The sequence below is a fragment of the Humulus lupulus genome, chromosome 5 (genome assembly GCF_963169125.1).
Source record: "Humulus lupulus chromosome 5, drHumLupu1.1, whole genome shotgun sequence".
Lineage (NCBI taxonomy): Eukaryota > Viridiplantae > Streptophyta > Magnoliopsida > Rosales > Cannabaceae > Humulus > Humulus lupulus.
The window spans coordinates 194,548,742-194,574,581 of NC_084797.1; the positions used below are offsets into that span (position 1 = coordinate 194,548,742).

The 25,840-nt window shown below is 32.3% G+C and overlaps 1 protein-coding gene across 1 annotated transcript; it reads right to left on the bottom strand.

Moving 5' to 3' along the window:
• Window positions 1–8,780: 8,780 nt before the first annotated feature.
• LOC133779819 (uncharacterized) lies at window positions 8,781–25,490 on the bottom strand. Its single transcript, XM_062219722.1, has 2 exons — window positions 25,256–25,490; window positions 8,781–10,549 (listed from the first exon to the last, which is right to left on the bottom strand). Exons 1-2 carry the CDS (start codon window positions 25,488–25,490, stop codon window positions 8,781–8,783), a joined length of 2,004 nt encoding a protein of 667 aa, XP_062075706.1.
• Window positions 25,491–25,840: the final 350 nt, after the last annotated feature.

The following is a 25,840-nucleotide window of genomic DNA, read 5'->3' on the forward strand; positions in this document are numbered from 1 at the left end:
ATCACTATCACTTATTCAAATTAAATATTCTATTTAAGCACAAATTATTATAGAATTGTAGGATTTATCTTCACTTTTAAAATTATAATTTCAAAGTATTTAATGTAAATCAATCTAATGAAATAACAAATAAATCAATGAATATTATTTATAAGGCAAAACATAATATTTTTGTTCTAAGCATTTGATGTGCACAATTTAATGGCACACCTTAATCAAAGAATGTTATGATTTTGCACTAATGAAGAACAAAGTGTAAATATGTTCTAACAATAAAAAATACAAGATATTTAAGATGAAAGAAAATATTTGATGAAGAAAATTCATAAACTTTATTGCACAAAATTGGAAATCAACACATAACATAAATACTATCTAGTTACATATTGTTTCATCATCACCTTAATAATCTTAAAAAGATTAGAAACTCATAACTATAATAGAAATTACAAACCAAAAAATTACAAACATAAATAAGAAAATTTGGAGGAAGAACCCCCAAATTTTTTCTCTAAAAACTCATAAAAAAAATGACCAAAAAGAAGAAAAAGATGAAGAGAATGGAGTGGTCTTGAAAGTGTAGAAATTGTAGTTTAACCTCCTTCATTAAGCACCCCCAAATAGTCTTGAAAATTCTCTATTTATAGCCAAAATGAGAGTATTAAAATAATCAATTTAAATTAATTAAATTAATAATAATATGGAAAATAGGGGTTAATTTTAGGTGTAATGATGATTTTTGGGTAAAATGTGTAGAAAAATTTGGGGTAAAAATGACATTTTTTAACAAAGAGGACAAGGGAACATTTGTTTGGGCTCAAGAGGGAAAGAAGGCAGATGTTGGCTGCTGGCAGTGGTTGGGCTCGGCTGGGCATGTGGATTGGGCCTGGCGTGATGGGCTTCGGTTGGCAGGGCTGTGATGGACCGTGGGGTTTAAGGGGGAAAATGGCTGGATAAGGGAGCTGGGAGAGAAACAGGCTGGGCCTGGGCAGGTGCGGCCCAACTGGAGGAAGAGGGGAACAGCAGCTGGCTTAGGGTGGGCCTGGTGCTGGAGTGGGCTGGAGGCGCAAGGGAGGCACGGGCCTGGTTCTTGTGGCTGGTGAGCCTTTGTTTTCAAAATTGCCATTTTTTTTCTTTCTTTTCCTTACTTTTCAAGGCCCAAAGAAAAATACAACATACTCCCTACAAAATCAACATAAATTAAATAAAAATCAAATATTTTCAATTATAAAATAAATCATATTAATTCATTGAAAATATTAATTAAAACTCAATTTAAGCTAACATTTAGTTTCAATAAAACACACATTTTTTTATTTCTAACTAGACACAATAATTTAAATAATTAACTACAACATTTTACAACAAAATAACTATAAAAACACACAAAAATATATAAAATCAAAATAAACCCAATAAATTCAAAATTACTTTAAAACTTAACAAATCAATTAAAAACTAAAAAATTAAGCAACAATTAGCACATAAAAATTGTAAAATAACTCTATTTTGTAGAGTTATAGCAACATGAGAGGATGAGATATTGGTAATGTTAAAGCTGTTATAGGCAGAAGGTGGCATCTCTATAGACCAAAAGATATTTACTTGAAAAGATGAGATGTTGATGTTGTTAGAGCTATTATAGGCAAAGGGTGTCTTTATGCACATTCTACAGCATGTAGTGCATCCACTATATATTTGCATTTCAGCTCCCCATCATATTCATATGTTGATGGTTTAAGCTTCATGCTATATTTCTTTTTCGAGCAAGGACTTATGACATTTTGGATATCTTCATTGCCATTCTAAAAGTAAATAAGGAATATTAGAAATGTGTGTAAGTACAGGTATATAATAGGCAATAGATGGAAGTATGTACCTCATTTATTTGTTGGAGAAGTTGAGTTGTAGAACAGTTAAGAAACTGATTTGCAATGGAGCCAAAAAAAATAGTCGCGGGTAACGCAGTTGTGTTGTCTTTCAGATGGACTTGCACACAAGATCTGCCAACCCCTTTTCCCTTATGTCCCTGGTTGCAGTCGAAAACCTCATCAACTTCAGTGCCAGTTGATCAGTTACATTTGTTGCATGCTATGTATACAAATCTTTGTTGAAAATCAGTTAGTGTTATGGAAGCTTTCACCTAGTATCATTGACTCTGAAATTTAATAAGATGAAATTAAAACAGATGCAATAAGTATTAAGGTTATATGAAATTTAAGAAATTTTTTTGTATATACCTTGTGAAGGGCAGATGTTATATATTGTGGAAAGATCTTTGAAATCAGCATCTGATGGTGGTATGGTAGATGAAGAGGAATCATACATTTTATTTGGACGCTGGTGTAAAAACTCATTATTGGTTGCACGCCTATGTATCATATATAAATGCAATATTTTGTGTTATTGTTGAGAATGCATTTGAGAAAATATTACCAAGAAATTTTATATTCAAAGAAAAGAAAATAATATCAGTAATAATATACCAATCCTTCAGAACATCAGCTGCAGGTAGTTTAGGTTCAATCAATAAAGAACTGTGTGCAGTAGTTGCTAATGTGACACATGTGTGTAAATAAAGGTGTTAAAATCCAAATGAGTACCACAAATCCAACTCTATCATTAACTAAGAAAAAATACAGTCAAAACAAAAAAGAAATGAGTGTTTTACTGACACAGTAATGACCAGAAGCATACATCTTAATGGATGAATGATAGCAATACAGAAAAAAAACTTGTTGCTTAACTATCTTAATCATTTATTATGAGTAGCATAAACCAAGACAAAAACTAATAAATAATTGTAAAAAAATTAGTTGGGAGGTAAGAGTTTATAATTAGCATAAACACATTGATATAAAAGCAAGAAAATGATTGGTTTATAGTATATAGCATAAATGTGCACAAATATTGGATACAAGAATTCATTGATCATTTTAGTTGGATTCCTATCTCTTATGAAACAGAGAAGAGAGATAAATCCATGAGGTTTTTCTGACTTCAACACTAATCAATAAGTTTATACTAATCAATTTGTGTAGATATTGGCTATTACCTTTATATGATCCCACTTTAATGCGCTTAGCAAGCACGATTGGAATGTCTTCAATTGCATTTTTAATTGCAATACATTCATCATCCAAAAAGTTATTCCACACTGTTTGCATCATTTCTTGTTTCCTATAATTGCAACAATGTGTAAAAAGATAAGATCAACTATATGTTGGATTAGCTTATACAGGATCTTTATTTATTTTCATGTATATATAATATTAAACAAATTAATACGAGATACCCTAAAGCATGTTTCTAAAATTTAATTCAAAGAGAAACAAGAATAGAATACTTACAGTATACGCAGCGGAATTAAAGAGTCCTTCCTTCAGTTTCTCTAACTCTTGTATCCTCTCTGTCGCAGAGTATTATCAAGAAACTGAACCGATCTTCTATTTTCTTCACAATCTTCCAATGTATCCTTGGAATCACCTAGACTAGTATGGGAAATTCTCAACACATGAGATAGATATAGAGAGAAGAAGAGAAAATAACAAAGAGGCTTAGAAAAGGACTTGTGTTTAGAGAGAATATAAAACTATCAGAAAATCTAACTTGTGACTATTAAACTTATGTTTTGACTTCTCTCTAAGCACTCCTTTTATAGACTCAATTAGGCCATTTAATTTAATAAAAAAATCAATAAAATAATAGCCATTTTGAAGCACTAGGTCGAAATTATCATGGGCTATAGGCCCGTGAAATTTCTCATTTGATTATAAGCCCATTAGACTTAAAATCAAGGCCTGTATTATTTTCTATTGATTTAATTAATTAAATAATTATTTAAATCCTTTATCAAATTAATTATTTATAATTTGAACCTTGATTTAAATTTATTTATTAATTTAGATACCAATTTATCTTAATTAATAAATCTGCCATAATTTCTCTTTTCTTCTCAAAATTACACAACTCTATGAAACTATCCAAAATTGACCTAGTCAACTTTGATAATTCTAATTGATGATTAAATCAATTAATTGAGACTATCTAGATGATTTTATCCAAGGTACAATGGGGACCATGGGCCTATGAAATCAAGCTCCAATAAGTTATCATAAATCTAACAAATAAATTTACTAACTTATTAATTCCTCATGACTCCACTATAGACTTGGAATTGCACTCTTGAATTCATAGAGCGCTCTATAACAAATATAGATATGATATTAATTATCCATTGTTACAACCATAATTGTCACTCAATCCTCTATAGACGGTCTACAATGAGATAGGACTAAAATATCGTTTTACCCCTCATTGTATTTTATCCTTAAAACACTTAGTTCCTTGTAAATGATATTTCAGTAAACTAATTTAATTACTGAAATGAGATCTCTATCATTTAACACCTTGAACCAAACTAAAAGGAAACCATCGTTTCACTTCTTCATCAGAAGTTATAGATGTTCATATCTATGATTAACACTCCCACTCAATTATACTACCGAGTTCCTAAGATGTAAGTATGGGCTAGTCCGTAGGGTAAGCTGGTAACGAACAAGTCAAAGAACTCAAATAATACAATCAGTTAGAATACTAACCACTCAGAATTGAGATTGAATTGACCTATGGTCAACTATATGATATGACTAGAATAGATAATAACGGTATGTTTACTTATCTTATCAACTGCCAATATCGGTCCAGTCCGATGTAACAAATACATCCGATCTTATCTACTTTGCTAATGTTCTGGAAAGAACATAACACTATAATGTGTAAGTAGATCATATCGTAGATTGGCAAGTCAGTGTAAATCCTGGGCATTGAGTAATCTTAGGACTAACTTATTTTGAACATATAATCATATTTATATTCCACTGTGACTACGTCATTATAAATAAGATTAGCTATATGCTCGGGATTTAATAGAAGTTTATATTAAACAAATAATCATGAAAATAAAACAAGTGAGCAAAGTGATTGACCAAGTCAAAAAATGATTTCTATTCTTTTATTGATAATAAAATGAGATTACAAAGAATTTGAGTTTTAATTAGGGCATAAAACCCCAACACTATATCACAGTAAAAATAATTTAAGTTGATGGTAATGTAACAACTTACTCTACATTAACTATTATGATATCTTGAAGCTTTGTTGAACCATATGTTGTTTGTATATATCTTGGATCCTCAATAGCTACAACCAGACCTAAAATGTCTATGAAAAATTTATATAGATGTATTAGAAAAATATGCATATGAATAATGGTAAATAAAAATATTGTGTTGATCATACATAATATAAATTTACCAATTTCTGTGTTAGTGTCAACTTATTCTTGTAACTCTAAGAAAGAAACAAGTGAGCGCTGAGAAATAGTAATAACAACTTCAGTTTGTTCAGCTTCTTCAATTAAGGTGTTGCTGTTGATTGTCCACTCAAATGCATTACTTTCTAGATTATGGTTTTTTGGTGTTCGCTTAACAAATGCATTTGATATATAATAAGTTTTGTGTAATTTGAGTTTATCTTTGTGCAAGTCAATGAAGTTGTCATAGAGTGTTGCTTGGACAAAATTACCCTGTTTAAATTTAAAAAATTACACTTAGTTTTTATGATCAACAAAATGATATTAGCCATTATAATTGAATGACTTGAGCAATTTGACAGCAAGCTAAAACACATTTAGCATGAAAAACTTAAAGTTCTATAAATGATCAATAAAAATGAATATATACATAGAAAATACCTCAGAATCACATAGAATCATGTGTTGGTATTTTTTCGATGTATGTTGTGAGACACATTCACCAAAATTTTAAGAGACAATGACCTTAGTTGTCCATCGTCGATGTCCAATAGTTATTTTGTTGAGACTTGTTAGGTGTTTCTTCATTATGTCTGTAATTAAGGAAAAAAAAAAAGAAAATGTAACATTCAAAGTTCATTATGTGTGAAAACAATTGATAAGAGTGCATTTTCAATACATCTATATATTTCAAACATGCACATAAGAAACCAACAAGTATAGGAGTTACCAATATCAAATTTTACCTATCATTTTCATTATCCTTCAGCCAACTAAATTTTCTTAATATTCAATTTTTAAATAGATAAAAGACTTATTTAATAAATATCCTACTTCTATTTCATGTTCTTATTTACACAATTTAGTTATAGAAGAAATCTAGTCATGAAATTCCTTATCTTATTAAATAAGATCAATATAATTGTTTTCACACCCAAAAATTAACCTTTAGAAGGCAGGAAGCAAAAGGGAGATTGAAAGGGTTACATGGGAATCAAACTGCAGAGCCTTTGTGGGAAGCAAAAGGAGATTGGAATCTAATAAATTCTAATGACTCAAATAATAAATACAAATAAGTACTTAATAACTAAGACTTTAGTATTTAGTTTTTTAAGTCATATTTTTGTAATAGATCATATATAAAAGAATAATGGCAAAAAAATGAACTTGGAACTTAGAAACTATATGAAACAAAAAATTGAAAAAGCAGTCATCATAAAGCTAATATTTGCATAATAAAAAATCATCATATTAGAATAGAGAAAAATATAAATTATAAAAACAAACGAAGAATATTGATTGTTATAATTCTCAAATGAATATGTAAGAAAATAAGTAAATGAAGGAAGTTAAAAGAGGAAAAGAGCATAAAACCCTAATTTGAACAAAAGACCTAGATTGTGAAATTGGTGCATTTGTCCTTTTTTTATTCTAATTATTCAAATAAGATTTGAAGAACTGATGAAAGAGGTATAACAACGAAAAAAGAAAAATATAAATAATTAAAGGGTTAGTGAAATACTTACAGTCAGAAGAAAAGCAAATACAAAGGTCTGCACTTGGTGATAACTTTTTTGCTTTATTGTTGTTGTTGTGAGTGGCATAAGACTGAGGCTGATTTGTTTACTTTTCTCCACCTCCATAGTTGTGCAGCCGGTGGTTTAAATTTGGTGAGTTGACTGTGTAGGTGTTAAAGAAGAATAATAACACATGTGGAGATGATAAAGTTAAATATTTATTAGTAGGTTTAAAAATAAGAATACGTGTGCGGTAAAAAATACGTGTATGTGTAAGGAAATATATATACACGTGTAGGATAAATTTAAATTAATTGTTAAAAAAATAAAAAAAATACAATTTCTATTTATTTTTCACATTTAAATAAACATACATTTATGGTCCTTAAAAAGTAAAAATATAATTTAATAATATTAGATACCAAAAAGATAATAAAAATATATTAAATACCAAAAATATATCAAAATTGGGCAAAGAATAAAGATAAAAATAAAATAAAACAATAGATATGAAAAATATGTAAATTCGTTTTTTATGATTACCAACTTAATTATTTAAATTAAATAATTAATTGTTGAACTGTTACAGAAATGTTTAAACAGATACAACGACAGTTTGAACAGAAACCCGATATGTTTAAACAGTTTGTGACCAGAAGATAAAAATGAACATAAAGTAAAGAACACACGAATTTTTACGTGGTATCAGCAGTCTTTGCAGATTGCTACTAGTCCACGAGGCCACGCCCAGAGAATGAAATTTATTAGAAGAATATCTAAATGATTACAAAACCAAAATTGACTTATACAAATAAAGACTCCCTCTTGAATTTGTCGCAACTGTTGTAATCTAAACTCCTAATCAAATTTCTGAAGTGCTAAGATCTTGAACTCCCTTCAAATCATAACACTTGCACTTTTCCTCCCGAAAAGTGACTCACGAACAAGACTTCTCCCGAAGCTTGATGACCAATGTCCAAGTGTGTTCAACCTGCACAATTAACACAAAGAAAACAATACAGAAGTACACTGTAATAAACCACTAAGAACTTGTTGGACTAAAGTTCTTCACATAATAAAAAGTCTCTCTAAAACTTGAAAAATATTTGGAAAATAATACACCAAGAGACATAATCAAAAACCAACGACTTAAGGATGATTATATACTATTTAGAATCCCTTTAGGTCGTGGAACACAAATCAGAAATCAAACAGCCCATAAAAGGAAAATCTTCCAAAACAGGAAAGTCAGAATCTGTTCAAACAGACTGGCAATCCGTTCAAACAGATTCATTGAACCTTGACAGTTTTTCAACCCAGTTTCCTTAAATAAATAAGGAAACAATATATCATTTATGATTGCAAGCTGTACACGATTTCTAGGCAACCAAATCAAATAAATAAAATAAATACTAATAATTTCCAATTCAAGAAAAAGATATTCTTTTATAGGAAAATATATATATATTTATTTTATTAACACATAAATAAAAATCTGAATATAGAAAGACATATTTCACCAAAACAAGAAACTACCATTTTCGAAATTCACCACAAAATATTACAAAAGAGGAAACTACTAATTTCGAAAATACCCTTTTAATTAATTTTGTCTTTATTATCAAAAATGCCAATAAAGGATTTTACAATCTCCCCCTTTGGCAATTTGATAGACAAAATTAATTCAAAAACCTGCAACACAAATGTTAGTGATAAGTAAAGAGAAAGAACTCCCCCTGCAAACATGCATGAACTTATAACAAACATGTAAATAAACTAGACTTAACTCCCCCTCAAAATAAGAAGGTCCAGAGTTAAACAAAACAACAAACAAACAGGTTTTTGGAAATCTACTCTCCCCCTTTGTGTCTTTCAAAGAAGCCAAAGAACCATAAAATAAAAGAACAAAAAAGAGTATCAATGTTTAAATGACAAAAACTAAAATAAAACTAAACAACTAGATCTTTGGACAGAGATTGAACAGCCTCCAACACAGAACGTTGCAGTCCTTCAATTGACATCACTCGAGCAGTCAAAGAATCAACAGAGGCTCGAACAGCAGCTATTTCGGTTGCAACAAGTCCTGAATCTGTGGCAACAGAGGAGGAGGCATGAGGAATGTCATCCGAAGAAATCTTCAGGGATTGGGGCTTGACTTTCTTGGAGGACGGAGCAGCAGTGGCTTCAGTAGGAGGTGCAGAGGCCTTGTAGGAAGCAGCAGTAGTAGGTGCCACCAAGTCTTCTTTATCACGTTGGAGATCTTGTTTCTGCATACTCAACACTTTATAAATAACTTGAGGAAAAGGAAGATTCAAGTTTTTTCTGTTACCTTTGCGAAACCCAATGATTTGATCATGAATAACCGAAGCCAAATTTATACCAAGACCGGTCCCCACCTTGTACAAAAATGAGGCCATATCAAAAGAGATAGTGGCGGTGTGAGAAATGGGCTTCCAATTTGTTGTGGAAAACTTATGGAGAACAGCATAAGTGTAGGTGAGATTGGAGACTGAGATGACTGTATTAGATAGCCATACCATTTTTTGACCAACCAACTCAGTGATAACCATGTCCTTGTCAAGAGAAGCACCATCAACATCATCCTCGACATCAAGGGGAAGATGCAAAGCAAGAGCAATGTCTTGAGGAGAAAAAGAGAACCAATGGCCCCTAACAAACACTTTATTATACAGAGGAGATGAAGGTTCAATAATTTCATTAGTAAGATTGGCATAGAATTCCTTGACTATTCTAACCACAAAACCAGAAAATTTAACCAAAGAACCTGTCCATTGTCGATCTTGAAGCATTGTTAGCACACCAAAAGGACGATGATCACTCAAGACATAATTTCTTTCAATGATAAATTTCCGTTGAGCATATAGAACCATATCACGTGCATTATCATTATAGCAAAAAATGGAAGAATAAGGTTTGAAATTTACAACTGAATGTTTTGGTGAAGGTGTAGAACCAGAAATAGGTTTCTTCCCTTTAGCTTTGGATGGCAAAGGAGATGCAATGTGGTCTGAGTCAGATTCGGCTTCTTGTTCAGAGGGGATAGTGTCTTCTTTTTCTGGCTCATCAGACTCAGCCTCTGATTCGGCAATGTCAGGAACCGTTTCATCAGACAATGTGGTATCATGAGTTGCTTCAAATTCGGACTTATCTTCCTCAGGATCAGATTCGGAGGAGGACAATGAAGGGGGATGAGCCTTCAATTTTTTCTTGGCAGCAGACAAGGGAGAAAGAGACGCGTCCAACCCCAATTTCCTTTTGGGAGTCACAGAATTTTTCTTGGACTGACTCGGCTTCAAGGGCAATTTGAGCAACCCAGCAGCAGCAGCTTTGGAAGAGGAGGAAACAGTTTTCGATTTTGCCCTAGCCTCCAAAGACGAATCAAACGGAAGAGGAGAATGGTCCTTGGCTCGAGAGGGCACCACCACTTCAGATGGTGGTGCAACAATGTCAGCAGAGATATCTGGAAATACCATAGGATGTTCATGAGAGAGCGAAAACACCTTCTTGCGAGCCTTGGATTTGCAGGACTTTCCAACAGATGTGGGAGCTGTTGGAACAGAAAGAGGCGCCGTTGACACATACGGAGGAGGCGAAGGAGATGGCACCTTTCGGGATTGAGAAACAGGGATCTTCTTGGAGGAGGGACCACGAGTTCTCACCGTTTTTTCTCTGAAAAACAGAAAGCACTTACAAGAGACTGAGAGAAAAAAAAAATGAGAAGGAGAAGAAATAACTAAGTGAAGTCGTGGGTGAGAAGAAATAGGGTAATGACATGCCTTTTTTAAAAAACTTACTTAACCAAAATGAATACCCACGGCAAAAAGAGGTTTCCCTTTTTTATTAAAAAAATTGTTTTAATTAACCAAGAAAAGGAAACAATCTTGAAGACACACGATTCACATACAACTTTCCCCCTTTTTTTTTTATTAAAAAAAATCTGTTTATAAAGATGTAATATATATAAACACCAAAACCAAAAAAAGGTAACCAGAAATAAATACCCCACACGATCTCCTTATTGACTTTTTCTTTTTTTTTTTTTTTTAAAAATCCTAAACAAAGTACTAGACAATAAAGATACACATCATGCTATTCCAAAATGAGAAAGAAGACAAAAATAGATTCCTTGGAGACAAAGAATATATTAAATCACACAATTAAATGCATAATTTCTCATAATCACCACAATGATTCGGTTCACATGAATTTCCTTGATTATCATTTTCTTTTTATTATTATTTTTTTTATTTTATATATATATACAAAAATAAAAACTCAACCCAAAAAAAAATCTGCATTGATCAAAGAGAGTCATCTTGATAAGAATAAAATCAAGCAAATGAAAATAAGAGTTAGTGTAAATCAGAGATAAGAACACTTGTGAAAATGAAAAATTAGAAAGAATATTCGAGAGAAATAAAGCACAATTCAGTCACAAGCACATATTCTTAAGTGAATCAATCAACATGTATGAGTCTTACACACATTTTTTTTATAAACTGTGTACAATTTTTATTGCATTGTTTCAAGCATAAGTGTGTGACAGTGTATGCAGGGGAACATTGCCCAATGACAAATAAGTCTTTTTCGAAATTAAAATAATTGTAACCCATGAAGACGCTGTCACACTACACCAGTGGTAGCCCTTTTCTATGGTAGCGTATCCTATTCATAACTCCGAATTACAAAGTTCCAACTTACTCAAAAGACAGCTTTCACACACTGATGTAGGTAGCTCTATTCTTTCACAGGAGCTTGAAACAATGCTACACAAAAGGAAGCTCAAACATTAAACATTGATTAATCTACTCGAATATGCCTAGGAGGAATAGATTAAATTTCTCTCAAGAATATACAACCAAAGATTCATAAACACAAGACAGATTATCCAGCTTGACACACAACAAAATTTTCAAATTGATTGACAATTTTCTTAATAAAAAATAACACATATTAGATCAAGCGGACAACATAACGAGAGAATTTAAAGAGAACAAACCCCCAAAGATTTTCGGAGGAAATCAAAGCGAACTGAATCAAGAGCTTTAGTGAAAATATCTGCAATTTGTTTATGTGTTTCAATATATTCCAAGACAAGAACTTTATTTTCAACTAATTCTCTTATGAAATGATAACGAATATCAATATGTTTAGTACGAGAATGTTGCACAGGATTTTTTGAAATATTGATTGCACTTGTATTATCACAAAAAATAGTTAAAATGTCAAGATCAAACCCATAATCCATCATCATTTGCTTCATCCACAAAAGTTGTGCACAACAACTTCCCGCTGCAATGTATTCAGCCTCAGCTGTTGAGAGAGAAATAGAATTCTGTTTCTTGCTGTGCCAAGAAACAAGATTATTTCCCAAGAAGAAACATCCTCCACTAGTGCTTTTTCTGTCATCGGTGTTACCTGCCCAATCAGCATCACTAAAACACACTAGATTAGGGTTAGTTTCTTTTGAATACCAAATACCATAATCAGCAGTCCCATGAACATATCGAATGATTCTTTTGACAGCTGCAACATGAGACTCCATGGGATTTCCTTGGTACCTGGCACACACACCAACACTATAACTCAAATCAGGTCGACTAGCAGTGAGATAAAGAAGACTACCAATCATGCTCCTATACAGTGTAGGATCCACTTTGACACCATTTTCATCTTTGGATAGCTTTACAATTGTTCCCATTGGTGTTTTGGAAATCTTTGAACTTTCAAGTCCAAACTTTTTGACCAGGTTCTTAGCATATTTGCTTTGAGAAAGAAATGTGCCTTCATCTAACTGCTTGACTTGTAAACCTAAGAAATAAGTCAATTCTCCCACCATGCTCATTTCAAATTCCTCTTTCATTTGTTTCACAAATACCTACACCTCATTGTCAAAAGTAGAACCAAACACAATATCATCAACATAAATCTGAGCAATAATTATGTTAGATTTAATATTTTTGATAAATAAAGTTTTATCTACTCCACCCCTTTTGTATCCATGAGAAACAAGAAATTGAGTAAGTCTCTCATACCAAGCCCGAGGGGCTTGCTTCAAATCATAAAGAGCTTTCTCCAATTTGTAAACATGATCAGGTGCATGAGGATTTTCAAATCCTTTGGGTTGTTCAACATATACCTCTTCATTTAAGATCCCATTGAGAAATGCGAATTTGACATCCATTTGGAACAACCTGAAACCAATCAAACAAGCAATAGACAATAATAATCTAATTGATTCAAGTCTTGCAACAGGTGCAAATGTTTCATCAAAGTCTATTCCTTCCACTTGTGTGTACCCTTGTGCCACTAATCTTGCTTTATTTCGCACGATTGTACCAAATTCATCAGATTTATTTTTGAAAATCCATTTTGTGCCAATAATATTGGTATGCAACGGTCTTGGCACAAGGATCCACACTTTGTTTCTAAAAAATTGTTCCAATTCCTCCTGCATAGCTTTAATCCAATTTTCATCAGTTAATGCTTCTTTCACATTTTTAGGCTCAATTAAAGATAAGAAACAAACAAATTGAACAACATTACTAAACCTTCTTCGTGTTACCATACTGTCTTTTGGATTTCCAAGTATTAAATCTGCTGGATGATTTAACTTAACTCTGGTTGATGGCTCCTTTTGGACTTCATCCAAAATAATATCTGGAAACTTCTTTCCTGTCTGTCCAGAATCTGTTTCATCGGATTCGCGATTCGTTGGAACAGATGGACCAGACGTTGCAACAGCAGTATCACTGACACAAGCTTCTTCGTGTTTTTCAGTAGGTTCATCAATAAATCTTTCAATTTCTTCCTCAGTAGAAAATTCAAAAAAATCCCTGGAATCATCAATAACAACGTTAGCCGACTCCATTACAGTTTGGGTTCTCATGTTATACACACGATAGGCCCTACTGTTAGTGGAGTATCCAATAAAAACACCTTCATCACTCTTAGCATCAAATTTACCAAGATTTTCTTTATCTCTCAAAATGTAACAAACACATCCAAATACATGAAAGTAAGCCACACTTAGTTTCTTACCTTTCCAAATTTCATAGGATATTTTAGATGTACCTGGACAAAGAAAAACACGATTTATGATATAGCAAGCAGTGTTAATTGCTTCTGCCCATAACCGTTTGGTCAATTTTTGCTGTTTAGCATCACTCTAGCCATTTCTTGAAGAGTGCGGTTTTTCCTCTCTACAACTCCATTTTGTTGAGGAGTTTTGGGAGCTGAAAACTCATGAGAGATACCTGCAGACTTACAAAAATCATCATAGACAGAATTCTCAAATTCTTTACCATGATCACTTCTTATACGAACAATTTTTCCAATGTTGCAATCTTTTTCAACTTTTAATTTCAAGCAAAGAGTTTTAAAGGCATCAAAAGTGTCAGATTTTTCTTTCAAGAAATCCACCCAAGTATATCTAGAAAAATCATCCACACAAACAAAAATATACCTTTTGCCATTTAAACTTTCAATTTGGATTGGACCCATAAGATCCATGTGAAGCAATTCTAAAACTTTCGAAGTGTTTATGTCAGAAACACTTTTATGTGTAATTTTCAATTGCTTACCAAGTTGACAACTCTTACACTTACCATCAGATTCTTTACCTAGCTTAGGTAAACCACGAACACTCCCTGCATGTGACAATTTTTTCAAGGTTTTGAAATTTATGTGACCAAGTTTAGCATGCCACATATCAGTGTTATTACTCACAACAGATTGACACATAATAGATGGCAGAAGAGTGTAGCAATTGTCATTAGATCTATAACCTTCAAGAACATTCTCACCATTCTTGTTTAAAACAAAACAATTCTCTTTATCAAAGTTAACAGTATAACCTTGATCACAAATTTGACTTATGCTTAGAAGATTAGCTTTAAGACCTTCCACAAGTAACACTCTTTTGATTCTAGGCAACCCTTCAAAGTTAAGAGTACCCATACCAAGAACATTACCTTCAATTCCATTGCCAAAAGTAACAGACCCACAATGCATAGGTTTTATGTCTGTAAGAATAGACTTGTCACCTGTCATATGTCTTGAACAACCACTGTCAAAATACCAAAAATATGAAGAAGCATATCTATCATATTCACTAGTAAAACCAGCAAAACAATTATTCTTTTTGATCCATATTTTCTTTTATTGAATATTTTCCTTTTTTACTCTTTTGAAATCATCAAAATAATTGAATTTTTCAAAATATTCATTTTTAGCAAAATTCATAAGAGTAAAACACTTCGGACGAATATGACCCTTCCTACCACAAAAATGGCAGATTGGAATGAATTTTTTGAATTCACCATTTGATTTACCTGCTGACTGTGTCCTTTCTGTTGGAACAATCTGAGTACCGGATACAACAGATTTCAGTGAGGATGACAGAGGAACATCAGACGATAACATCCCAGCCGAGATAAAGACAGTTTTCTTTGATTTTTGAGAACTTGAAGCACCCAGTCCCACATGACTTCTTTGACCTGAATTCTGTATATTCTCAAAAATAGTTGAACCGGGGTTAAGCATTCTAACATTTTTCTCAAGAGTATCCAAATCTTTAGACAACTTATTAATTTCAACATTTTTTGAAATTATTTCTTTTTCCAAATTTTCATTCAGATCAGTAAGTTGTTTAATTTCAAGGGATAAATCTTTATTTTTGCTTACCAGTGACCGATTTTCAGAACACACTTTCACCCATGAACCATACATCTTTTTGTAAGATTCACTCAAAGACTCATCATTCAATTCAGATTCATCACTATCAGAATTTTCTTCATCTTTTGAGACATTATTCAAGCAAACAATTTTTTCATTTTCAGATTTAGAAACAGGTAAAATAGAAGTGAGAGCTACATTACCTTCCTCATCTTCACTACTTTCAGAGTCATTATCACTCCAAGTAGCAATCATACCTTTTTTGTTCTTTTTCAAAGTATTTGCACATTCAGACTGATGTGACCAAATCCCTCACATTCCCTGCACTGAATACCCTTTTTATTAGTTTGAAAAGGTTTAGGAGAAGTAGGATTACCTTTTGACATCTTGCCATTGAATTTCTTGTTTCCTATCTTATTCATATATTTTCGAAAATTCTTTGCAAGCATTGCCATTTCACTATCACCATCTTCATCATCTGAGACTTTCTTTTCAGTGCTTTTGAAAGCTATGGTTTTCTCCTTTTCTTTGGAAGTACTTGGCTTGTCTTTTTGACGAATCTTTTGATTTAACTCAAAGGTACGAAGTGACCCCATCAGTTCTTCTACCTTCATAGTACTGAAATTTTTTGCCTCTTCCATAGCAGTGAGCTTAACAGTAAACCTGTCAGGAAGAACTCGAACGATTTTTCTAACAAGAACAGAATCATCAAGTTTTTCACCAAGTGCAAAATACTCATTAGAAATATCAGATAATCTCTCATAAAATTCAGATAGTGTTTCAGAATCAGACATTCTAAGGTCATCAAACCTGGTTTGTAACATAATAAATCTAGACCTTTTAACATCTACAGTTCCTTCAAACTGAGTTTACAGAATTGTCCAAGCATCTTTAGCCGAGACACATGTGGAAACAAGTTTTATAAAACTTTCTCCAACACCATTAAATATGGCGTGAAGAGCTTTATTATTATAGCTAGATAATTTTTCTTCTTCTGTGTCCCAAACAAGTTCAGATTTTACAATTGTGCTTCCATCTTCACCTTTTTCAGTAGGAGGTGACCATCCAGAAAAAATTGCTCTCCATGCTTTCTCATCTTGAGATTTTATGAAAGCTCTCATCCGAACTTTCCAATATGGATAGTTTGAGTCATTTAGCAATGGAGGTCGAGACACCGAACTACCTTCTGCAAAGAAAGACATTTCACACAAAACAAATCAAACGGAAAATAACCACAAGATCTCACTAAGAGTTTAGTGAACCACTCTGATACCAATTGTAAATCCGTTTTTTATGATTACCAACTTAATTATTTAAATTAAATAATTAATTGTTGAACTGTTACAGAAATGTTTAAACAGATACAACGACTGTTTGAACAGAAACCCGATATGTTTAAACAGTTTGTGACCAGAAGATAAAAACGAACATATAGTAAAGAACACACGAATTTTTACGTGGTATCAGCAATCTTTGCAGATTGCTACTAGTCCACGAGGCCACGCCCAGAGAATGAAATTTATTAGAAGAATATCTATACGATTACAAAACCAAAATTGACTTATACAAATAAAGACTCTCTCTTGAATTTGTCGCAACTGTTGTAATCTAAACTCCTAATCAAATTTCTGAAGTGCTAAGATCTTGAACTCCCTTCAAATCATAACACTTGCACTTTTCCTCCCGAAAAGTGACTCACGAACAAGACTTCTCCCGAAGCTTGATGACCAATGTCCAAGTGTGTTCAACCTGCACAATTAACACAAAGAAAACAATACAGAAGTACACTGTAATAAACCACTAAGAACTTGTTGGACTCAAGTTCTTCACATAATAAAAAGTCTCTCTAAAACTTGAAAAATATTTGGAAAATAATACACCAAGAGACATAATCAAAAACCAACGACTTAAGGATGATTATATACTATTTAGAATCCCTTTAGGTCGTGGAACACAAATCAGAAATCAAACAGCCCATAAAAGGAAAATCTTCCAAAACAGGAAAGTCAGAATCTGTTCAAACAGACTGGCAATCCGTTCAAACAGATTCATTGAACCTGGACAGTTTTTCAACCCAGTTTCCTTAAATAAATAAGGAAACAATATATCATTTATGATTGCAAGCTGTACACGATTTCTGGACAACCAAATCAGATAAATAAAATAAATACTAATAATTTCCAATTCAAGAAAAAGATATTCTTTTATAGGAAAATATATATATATATATTTATTTTATTAACACATAAATAAAAATCTGAATATAGAAAGACATATTTCACCAAAACAAGAAACTACCCATTTTCGAAATTCACCACAAAATACTACAAAAGAGGAAACTACTAATTTCGAAAATACCCTTTTAATTAATTTTGTCTTTATTATCAAAAATGCCAATAAAGGATTTTACAAAATATATCAAAATTAACCATTTATATTAAAAAAAATTCTAACAATATTTTCAAAGCATATAAAAACTTGCTCTCTACCTAATAAAAAAATAAAAGTAACTACAAATTTAATTGTGATTCTTATACATCAATTAAATATATTAATGAATAAATTTTTAAATAATTTGACAACCAATATTATGTATTAGCTTAATAACATTTATAATAATAATAATAATAATAATAATAATAATAATAATAATAAAATACCTAAAACTTTTTCACCAAAATCCATCAAAGAAAGCAAAAAAAAAAAAAAAAAAGATGGCCAAATAAGCTAAAGTTCCTTTCTTGCCAAACAAATAATATATAAAACTATATATTTTGAACCTTAAAATGATGAAGATTTTAGTAGCCTGACAATTAGTTTTGTATCAAAAAAGAGCTCTACCATTACTTACACTATGATCTTAATTTAAGCTTAAACCAAATTGTAAAACTAAAAAATCTGGACATTAATAACTTTACACAAACTATTATAATCAAACAGTTCCTAAAACAGAACCTACTTTAATCATATCCAAAATTAATAAATAGACAAATAAGTCCAGACTCATAGTAGCTATAACGTAGGTGGTCTTCCAACATGCATTAAGGTCATATATATAAGAAATAGACAAAGGCGGATATACAACATGATTCGACCTAAGAGAATTTGACCTGCAAAGGAACAGAAAGAGATAAGGCGGAAGAAGAGCGCCACAATGGTAGAGTCGCCTGCTGGTTCTTTTTATAGATGGCTTTCAAATGAGACCAAAACCAATCAGGAAGTTCTGGACAACAACAACTATCGGCAACTCAGAGAAAAAATAGGGAAGAAAAGATAAGGGAAAGTGGAGAGTCAAAGAGAAAGAACCATTTTAAAATAAAATTAAAATTTAGTATGGAAAATACATTCAAGCCCCTCGGAAGTAGTTGGAAAAGAAGGATTTAAAAGTAAAATAACAACACTTGTCTGATAAAGTTGGCTTACAGAATAAAAATAGGGTACGTTGTGTAGAATTAATGATTCATTTAATTTAAATACAATAAAATCATTATATAAAATTGAAAGAAAGAGGGCCTGAGGAAAAATACAATAATATCCTTGTAAAGCAGCTAAAGAAAGGGTTATAAGAGTCCGATAAGCAGCAGCTGATTAAGCCTCTTAGTATATATAAGATAAGATAAGATATACATATAAATATTAATTTCTAAATGAGTTTATTCTTTTAGAGGTCCAATTACTATTTTTTTCTTACTTCGACATAAAATTCTTTAATTATTATAGAAAGATAAAAATTGCAGCACGTGCATTGCATGTGCCACTCCCACTAGTATATATCTTCTATATAAAAAGTGTGTAGATAATAAAAATTATTGGTTTTAACGATTTGTTTTGTTAATTTTAATGGAATATTCTAAATATTTAATGGAATATACATTTCAAACTAACTAAAAATAAATATTTATTAATTATATTAATATAAATTCAAATATTATAAAATATCATTATTATAGCAATATTTAATGTAAGACTACATATATAATAATTATATTAATATAAATTTAAATTCAGATGTTATAAAATATCATTATTATAATAATATATAATATAAAACTAAATATTTAATAATTATATTAATATAAATTTAAATGTTATAAAATATTATAATCCTAAATTTTTTACTAATTATATTAATATGAATTCAAATTATAAAATATTATTATTATAATATTTAATACAATACTATATATTTAAAACTTGTATTAATATAAATTTAAATATTATAAAATATCATTATAATAATAATAAATAATACATAATCTTAATTTTTATTAAAAATATTATCTTTAATGTTTAAAAAGATTATCATTGTAACGACCAAAATTTACTATTAGGGCTAAGTATCTGGATTACAGTGCCTGGAGGGCATAAGGGTATATAGATGTTAAATTAATTGAGTAAATGTGTAACTATGTGGCATACATAATTTATATGATAATATCGATTAAATACATGTTTATGTGTATTAAATATGTATGTGGGCCCGTTCTTGTTAATAAGGGCATATCTGTAATTTTGGTTCGTTGATGACATAAATGTAATTATATGTGTAAAATGATTGAGGAATACATTATTATGTAGATATATTTGCGATATACAACTTGAGACGATCCTAGTGACCAGATTAGCAGAATAGTCACAATGGGATCCAATACTCGGCTTGGGGTGAGCCTGGGTGTATTTTGCGGACTTAGTGTGTAACTAGGATTTATTGATTAATGTGCAATTATTTGGTGATTAATTGGGCATGTTGGGATTAATTGGAAATTTGTAAGACAATTTGGGGATTAGCGTGAGATGTGCCTAATGACGTTTTTGCCCTCGGAGGCATTAGGAGATAAGGGTGTACTAAGGGGCATTATGGTCTTTTGTCAAGAGGATAGACTTAACTATGGGTTATCTTAGGTAGTGGTAGCTGGTAGAAACTCGAGGAAACAAGGGCAGGGCACTCTCTCTCTCCTTCCAACCGACCATCTCCCTTTCTCTCTCAACTTTGGTGAATTCTTGAGGAAGCTATGGGGAATTGGTGGCTAAAAGCTTGGGGAATTGAAGACTTGAGGCCTAGAAGTTGGTTAGCTATAGCTAGGAGGAGTAATTCACAACTAAGGTGAGTTTCAATTGCTGTTTTAAGGGTCCTCTGTTTTTGGTTTTATGGTTGTTCTTAGCTTTAAGGTTCGAGGATATGAATTTGAGTTTGGATGGAAGTTTGAGTGTGTTGAGCTGGGGTTTTGTTGCTGGTATCATATTGGTGTTATGTTGGGGATTGAATAATAGTTCTAGGATTTATTTGGGATGTTTAGGTGGATCTTTGGCTGAAGAAAAACAGGGAAATCCTGGGTTCGTAGGGTCAAGTTGCGGCCCTGTTATTGGGGCGCCGCGACCTAGGTGAACCCAGGCCAAGTGGGGGACTTCTACTTTGGAGGCGCGCCGCGACTCTCTTAGGCAAGTTGCGACCCGCGTCCTGGTTCTATTCAGGGGGATGTATGACCTGGGAGGCGCGCCGCGACCATTAGGGGCAAGTCGCGACCTGCCTGGTCATTTTTAGGCCACTTTAGGTTTTAATGACGGGAACTTTAACCTAAGCGCTCGGGACGAATTCTACTGCCCGGTTTAGTAGAATTTGAGGTCCCAGAGGCTAGTATGTTATTTTGAAGTTTGTAATCGATTTAGGTTTTAATGGTTATTTATTAATACGTTGTGACTAGGTTATACCGATAAGGGCTCAGGGATAGGGATCGTGCTTGGGGCTGCCATACGCTAGCTACTCGGGACTTAAGGTAAGAAAACTGCACCTGGGTTGTGAATGAGACTTGAACCCCTGTTAATGAATATGAATATATATATATGTATCTAAGAATATTTGGATAGGCATGCGTGTGTACGCTGCCATTGATTACTAGTTATGCATTGTGCATTTGTGATTATATATGTTTGCAAGCTGGCCTAAGGATGCCGGGGCTCGATAGCAAGCGTACGGAACGCAACCCAGCCTAAGGGTGCCAGGGTCGGCTAAGAGACCAGGGGACTCGGCCTAAGGGCACCAGGCCTAGATATTATACCATAAACAGAAGTGTGGTTCACACTTAATCATTTTTATTAATTGATGAGTTTGGTTTACATATTTGACTAATTTGAATATTACTGTTGGTTGGTTGCTTATATCCCATTGTTAATTGAATCTGATGATTTATGTTTACTGCTTTTATACTGTTGTCTAGTTGTGCATGCTGGTTTAAGTTTTCTTACTGAGCTTTGGCTCACGGGTGCTATATGGTGTAGTTAAGGGAAAGGGATAGCGAGACCAGCCGTGAGTTGGAGAGCTTCAGGGGCGATGTGTACATTGTTAGGAAAACTTATACAGGATCTTTATTTATTTTCATATATATCTAATATTAAAAAAATTAATACGAGATACCCTAAAACATATTTCTAAAATTGAATTCAAAGAGAAACAAAGAATAGAATACTTACAGTATACGCAGCGGAATGAAACAGTCCTTCCTTCAGTTTCTCTAACTTTTGTATCCTCTCTGTCGCAGAGTATTATCAAGAAACTGAACCGATCTTCTATTTCCTTCACAATCTTCCAATGTATCCTTAGAATAACCTAGACTAGTGTGGGCAATTCTCAACACATGAGATAGATATAGAGAGAAGAAGAGAAAATAACAAATAGGCTTAGAAAAGGACTTGTGTTTAGAGAGAATCTAAAACTATCAGAAAACTAGTGATTAAACTTATCTGTCGTCTCAAAAAATCTCTTCTGACTTCTCTCTAATCACTCCTTTTATAGACTTAATTAGGCCATTTAATTTAATTAAAATATCAATAAAATAATAGTCATTTTAAAGCCCTAGGTCGAAATTATCATGGGCTTTAGGCCCGTGAAATTTCTCATTTGATTATAAGCCAATTGGACTTAAAATCAAGGCATGTATTATTTTCTATTGATTTAATTATTTAAATCCTTTATCAAATTAATTATTTATAATTTGAACTTTGATTTAAACTTATTTATTAATTTAGATACCAATTTATCTTAATTAATAAATCTGCCATAATTTCTCTTTTCTTCTCAAAATTACACAACTCTGTGAAACTATCAAAATTGACCTGGTCAACTTTAATAATTCTAATTGATAATTAAATCAATTAATTGAGACTATCTAGATGATTTTATCCAAGGTACAATGGGGACCATGGGCCTATGAAATCAAGCTCCAATAAGTTATCATAAATCTAACAAATAAATTTACTAACTTATTAATTCCTCGTGATTCCACTATAGACTCGGAATTGCACTCTTGAATTCATAGAACGCTCTATAAAAAATATAGATATGTTATTAATTATCCATTGTTACAACCATAATTGTCACTCAATCCTCTATAGACGGTCTACAATGAGATATGACTAAAATATCGTTTTACCCCTCATTGTATTTTTTCCTTAGTTCCTTGTAAATGATATTTCAGTAAACTAATTTAATTACTGAAATGAGATCTCTATCATTTAACACCTTGAACCAAACTAAAAGGAAACCATCGTTTCACTTCTTCATTAGAAGCTATAGATGTTCATATCTATGATTAACACTCCCACTCAATTATACTACCGAGTTCCCAAGATGTAAGTATGGGCTAGTCCGTAGGGTAAGCTGGTAACGAACAAGTCAAAGAACTCAAATAATACAATCAGTTAGAATACTAACCACTCAGAATTGAGATTGAATTGACCTATGGTCAACTATATGATATGACTAGAATAGATAATAACGGTATGTTTACTTATCTTATCAACTGTCAATATCGGTCCAGTCCGATGTAACAAATACATCCGATCTTATCTACTTTGCTAATGTTCTGGAAAGAACATAACACTGTAATGTGTAAGTAGATCATATCGTAGATTGGCAAGTCAATGTAAATCATGTGCACTGACTAATCTTAGGACTAACTTATTTTGAACATATAATCATATTTATGTTCTACTGTGATTACGTCACTATAAATAAGATTAGCTATATGCTCGGGATTTAATAGAAGTTTATATTAAACAAATAATCATGAAAATAAAACATGTGAGCATAGTGATTGACCAAGTCAAAAAATGATTTCTATTCTTTTATTGATCATAAAATGAGATTACAAAGAATTTGAGTTTTAATTAGGGCATAAAACCCCAACATACATATGCGACCTGCTCGATAGCCATGGCCAGGATAGCTTAGGAAGAACTAAGGTTAAACCCTGTTTTGCCGCTTAGGCGACTAAGTTGTATTCTATTTGTCTTTTACAAGTCTGTAAACTGATTTTGGGATCCCGTATTTAAACTTAATATTTTTAACGAAAAATAATCATTTTGTTTACCAAACTTTTTGATATCTGACATTGACTTAGTCTTTAATTACACATTTAAGTCCAAATGACTTGCTTAGCAAGTTAAACACTATTTTGAACACACAGTGTAACGGTCTTGGCTATCCAGGGCGTTACAATCATATTATATATATACATATATTTTAAAAAAAATCATATATAATGTTTTGATTTAATTTTTTATTTAATATGTCTATATTATTCTTTTATATATAATATTATTTATTTATTTATTTAAAATTTATATGATAATAATACAAATTTAATAAATATAATTTATAAATTTTATAAATAAAACCAAGCTTATATCTAGTATATATATATATATATCTATGAGATCGACTAATTTATAACCCTAACCTTATATTTATAACCACAACCCCTAATTAATGTTTCTCACATTAATGACCTTATAGGCACTTACAAAGACATTAATTCCCCTCAATGGATCTACTCTCACCAAAAATCGCAAGCACCTCTTCTCTCTCAAATTATCCAATCTCAAAGATCATCACCATTTTTCTTCTCACAATTTTTTTTTAAATTGACGTTATCTACCACAACTCTTTTCTTCTCACCAATGTTGAAGAAGATTGAAGATTAAAAAGAGAGCATCTCCCAACGTTGAAGAAGATTGAAACTTTTGATTTGATAATGAGTATATCTTTCCATTTTTATTTTTAAGTTATGGGTATCTTATGTAATAGTTTATATGAAATTTTCGAACTATTATGGGCTGAAAAATCTATGAAAATAAAGAATTTTATGTTGAGATGACAAATTTTCGATTGATTTTGCAATTTAGATTACTGTGTTCACACATAGTTCACACATGGTTCACACGGCCTTCACACATGGTTCACACATTGATCACCATAAATTAGGAACATGGTTGACACGTAGTTCAACCTTGATTCACATCTGGATCACAAGTGTTTCACACCAAGTTCATACCTGGTTCACCCCTTGTTCACGCCTAGTTCACACCTAATTCACCTCTGGTTCACATCTAATTCACCCTTGGTCCACACCTAATTCACACTTGTATCACACCCGATTCACACCTAGTTCACAACTAATTCACACCAAGTTCACCTCTGGTTCACATCTAATTCACAGTTGATCCACATACTTGGTTCACACCTAATTCACACCTGTTTCACACCAAGTTCACCCCTGGTTCATACCTAATTCACAATTGATCCATACACGTGTTTCACACCTAATTCACATTTGTTTCACACTAAGTTCACCCTTGGTTCACACCTAATTCACAGTTGATTCACACACCTGGTTCACACCAAGTTCACTTCTGGTTCACACCTAATTCACCACTATTTCACACACAATACACATCACACATAAGAGAAGCTGCTGCAATGGAAGGCTGCAGACGACGCCGGTGAACCATGAGGACCAGGACGACTGGCTGCGTTTCGTCGACGGGGGAGGCACTTCGTCCAAGACTTGCGGCTTCATCAACGTCAGCAGGGTTCGATGTTGCAGAGCCACCCAAATTCGTCGACGATGGCGGGGTTTGTTGTTGCAGAGACGTTCAACTCCATTGACAGTGGCACAAGCTTCCATGTTGCAGGGGTATACCACAACTAGGAAGAAAGAAAGTCACTCTAATCTCTTCATGACATTTTTAGGTTATCTCTTCACTAATTAACCCTTTAAGGGTATTTTAGTCTTAAAGGGTTACATGTGTGAGAAACAAAAAACGTGGCATATACTTATCAATAATGATATTACTAGAGTTATTCAATGGAGTTTCCCAAATAAAAAATGGTACTATTCAATTTTTAAACACAACCATTGGATTTACCAATTAAATCAAATAGCATCAATGACTGTGATGAAATTTCCTATCACACATGCTTTTAAGGCTTCACTGACAGCCTATAGCAGGGGCGTTAATGTTTTAGTCAGTTTTT

Excerpts from the sequence above, each read along its gene's own strand:
- LOC133779819 (XM_062219722.1), bottom strand. The coding sequence starts at position 25,490 with ATGGAAGCTTGTGCCACTGTCAATGGAGTTGAACGTCTCTGCAACAAC. Across the intron at positions 10,550-25,255 it reads GCTTCTCTTATGTGTGATGT|TCTCTTGTAAGTGCTTTCTG; the intron begins GTATTGTGTGTG and ends TTTTTCTCTCAG.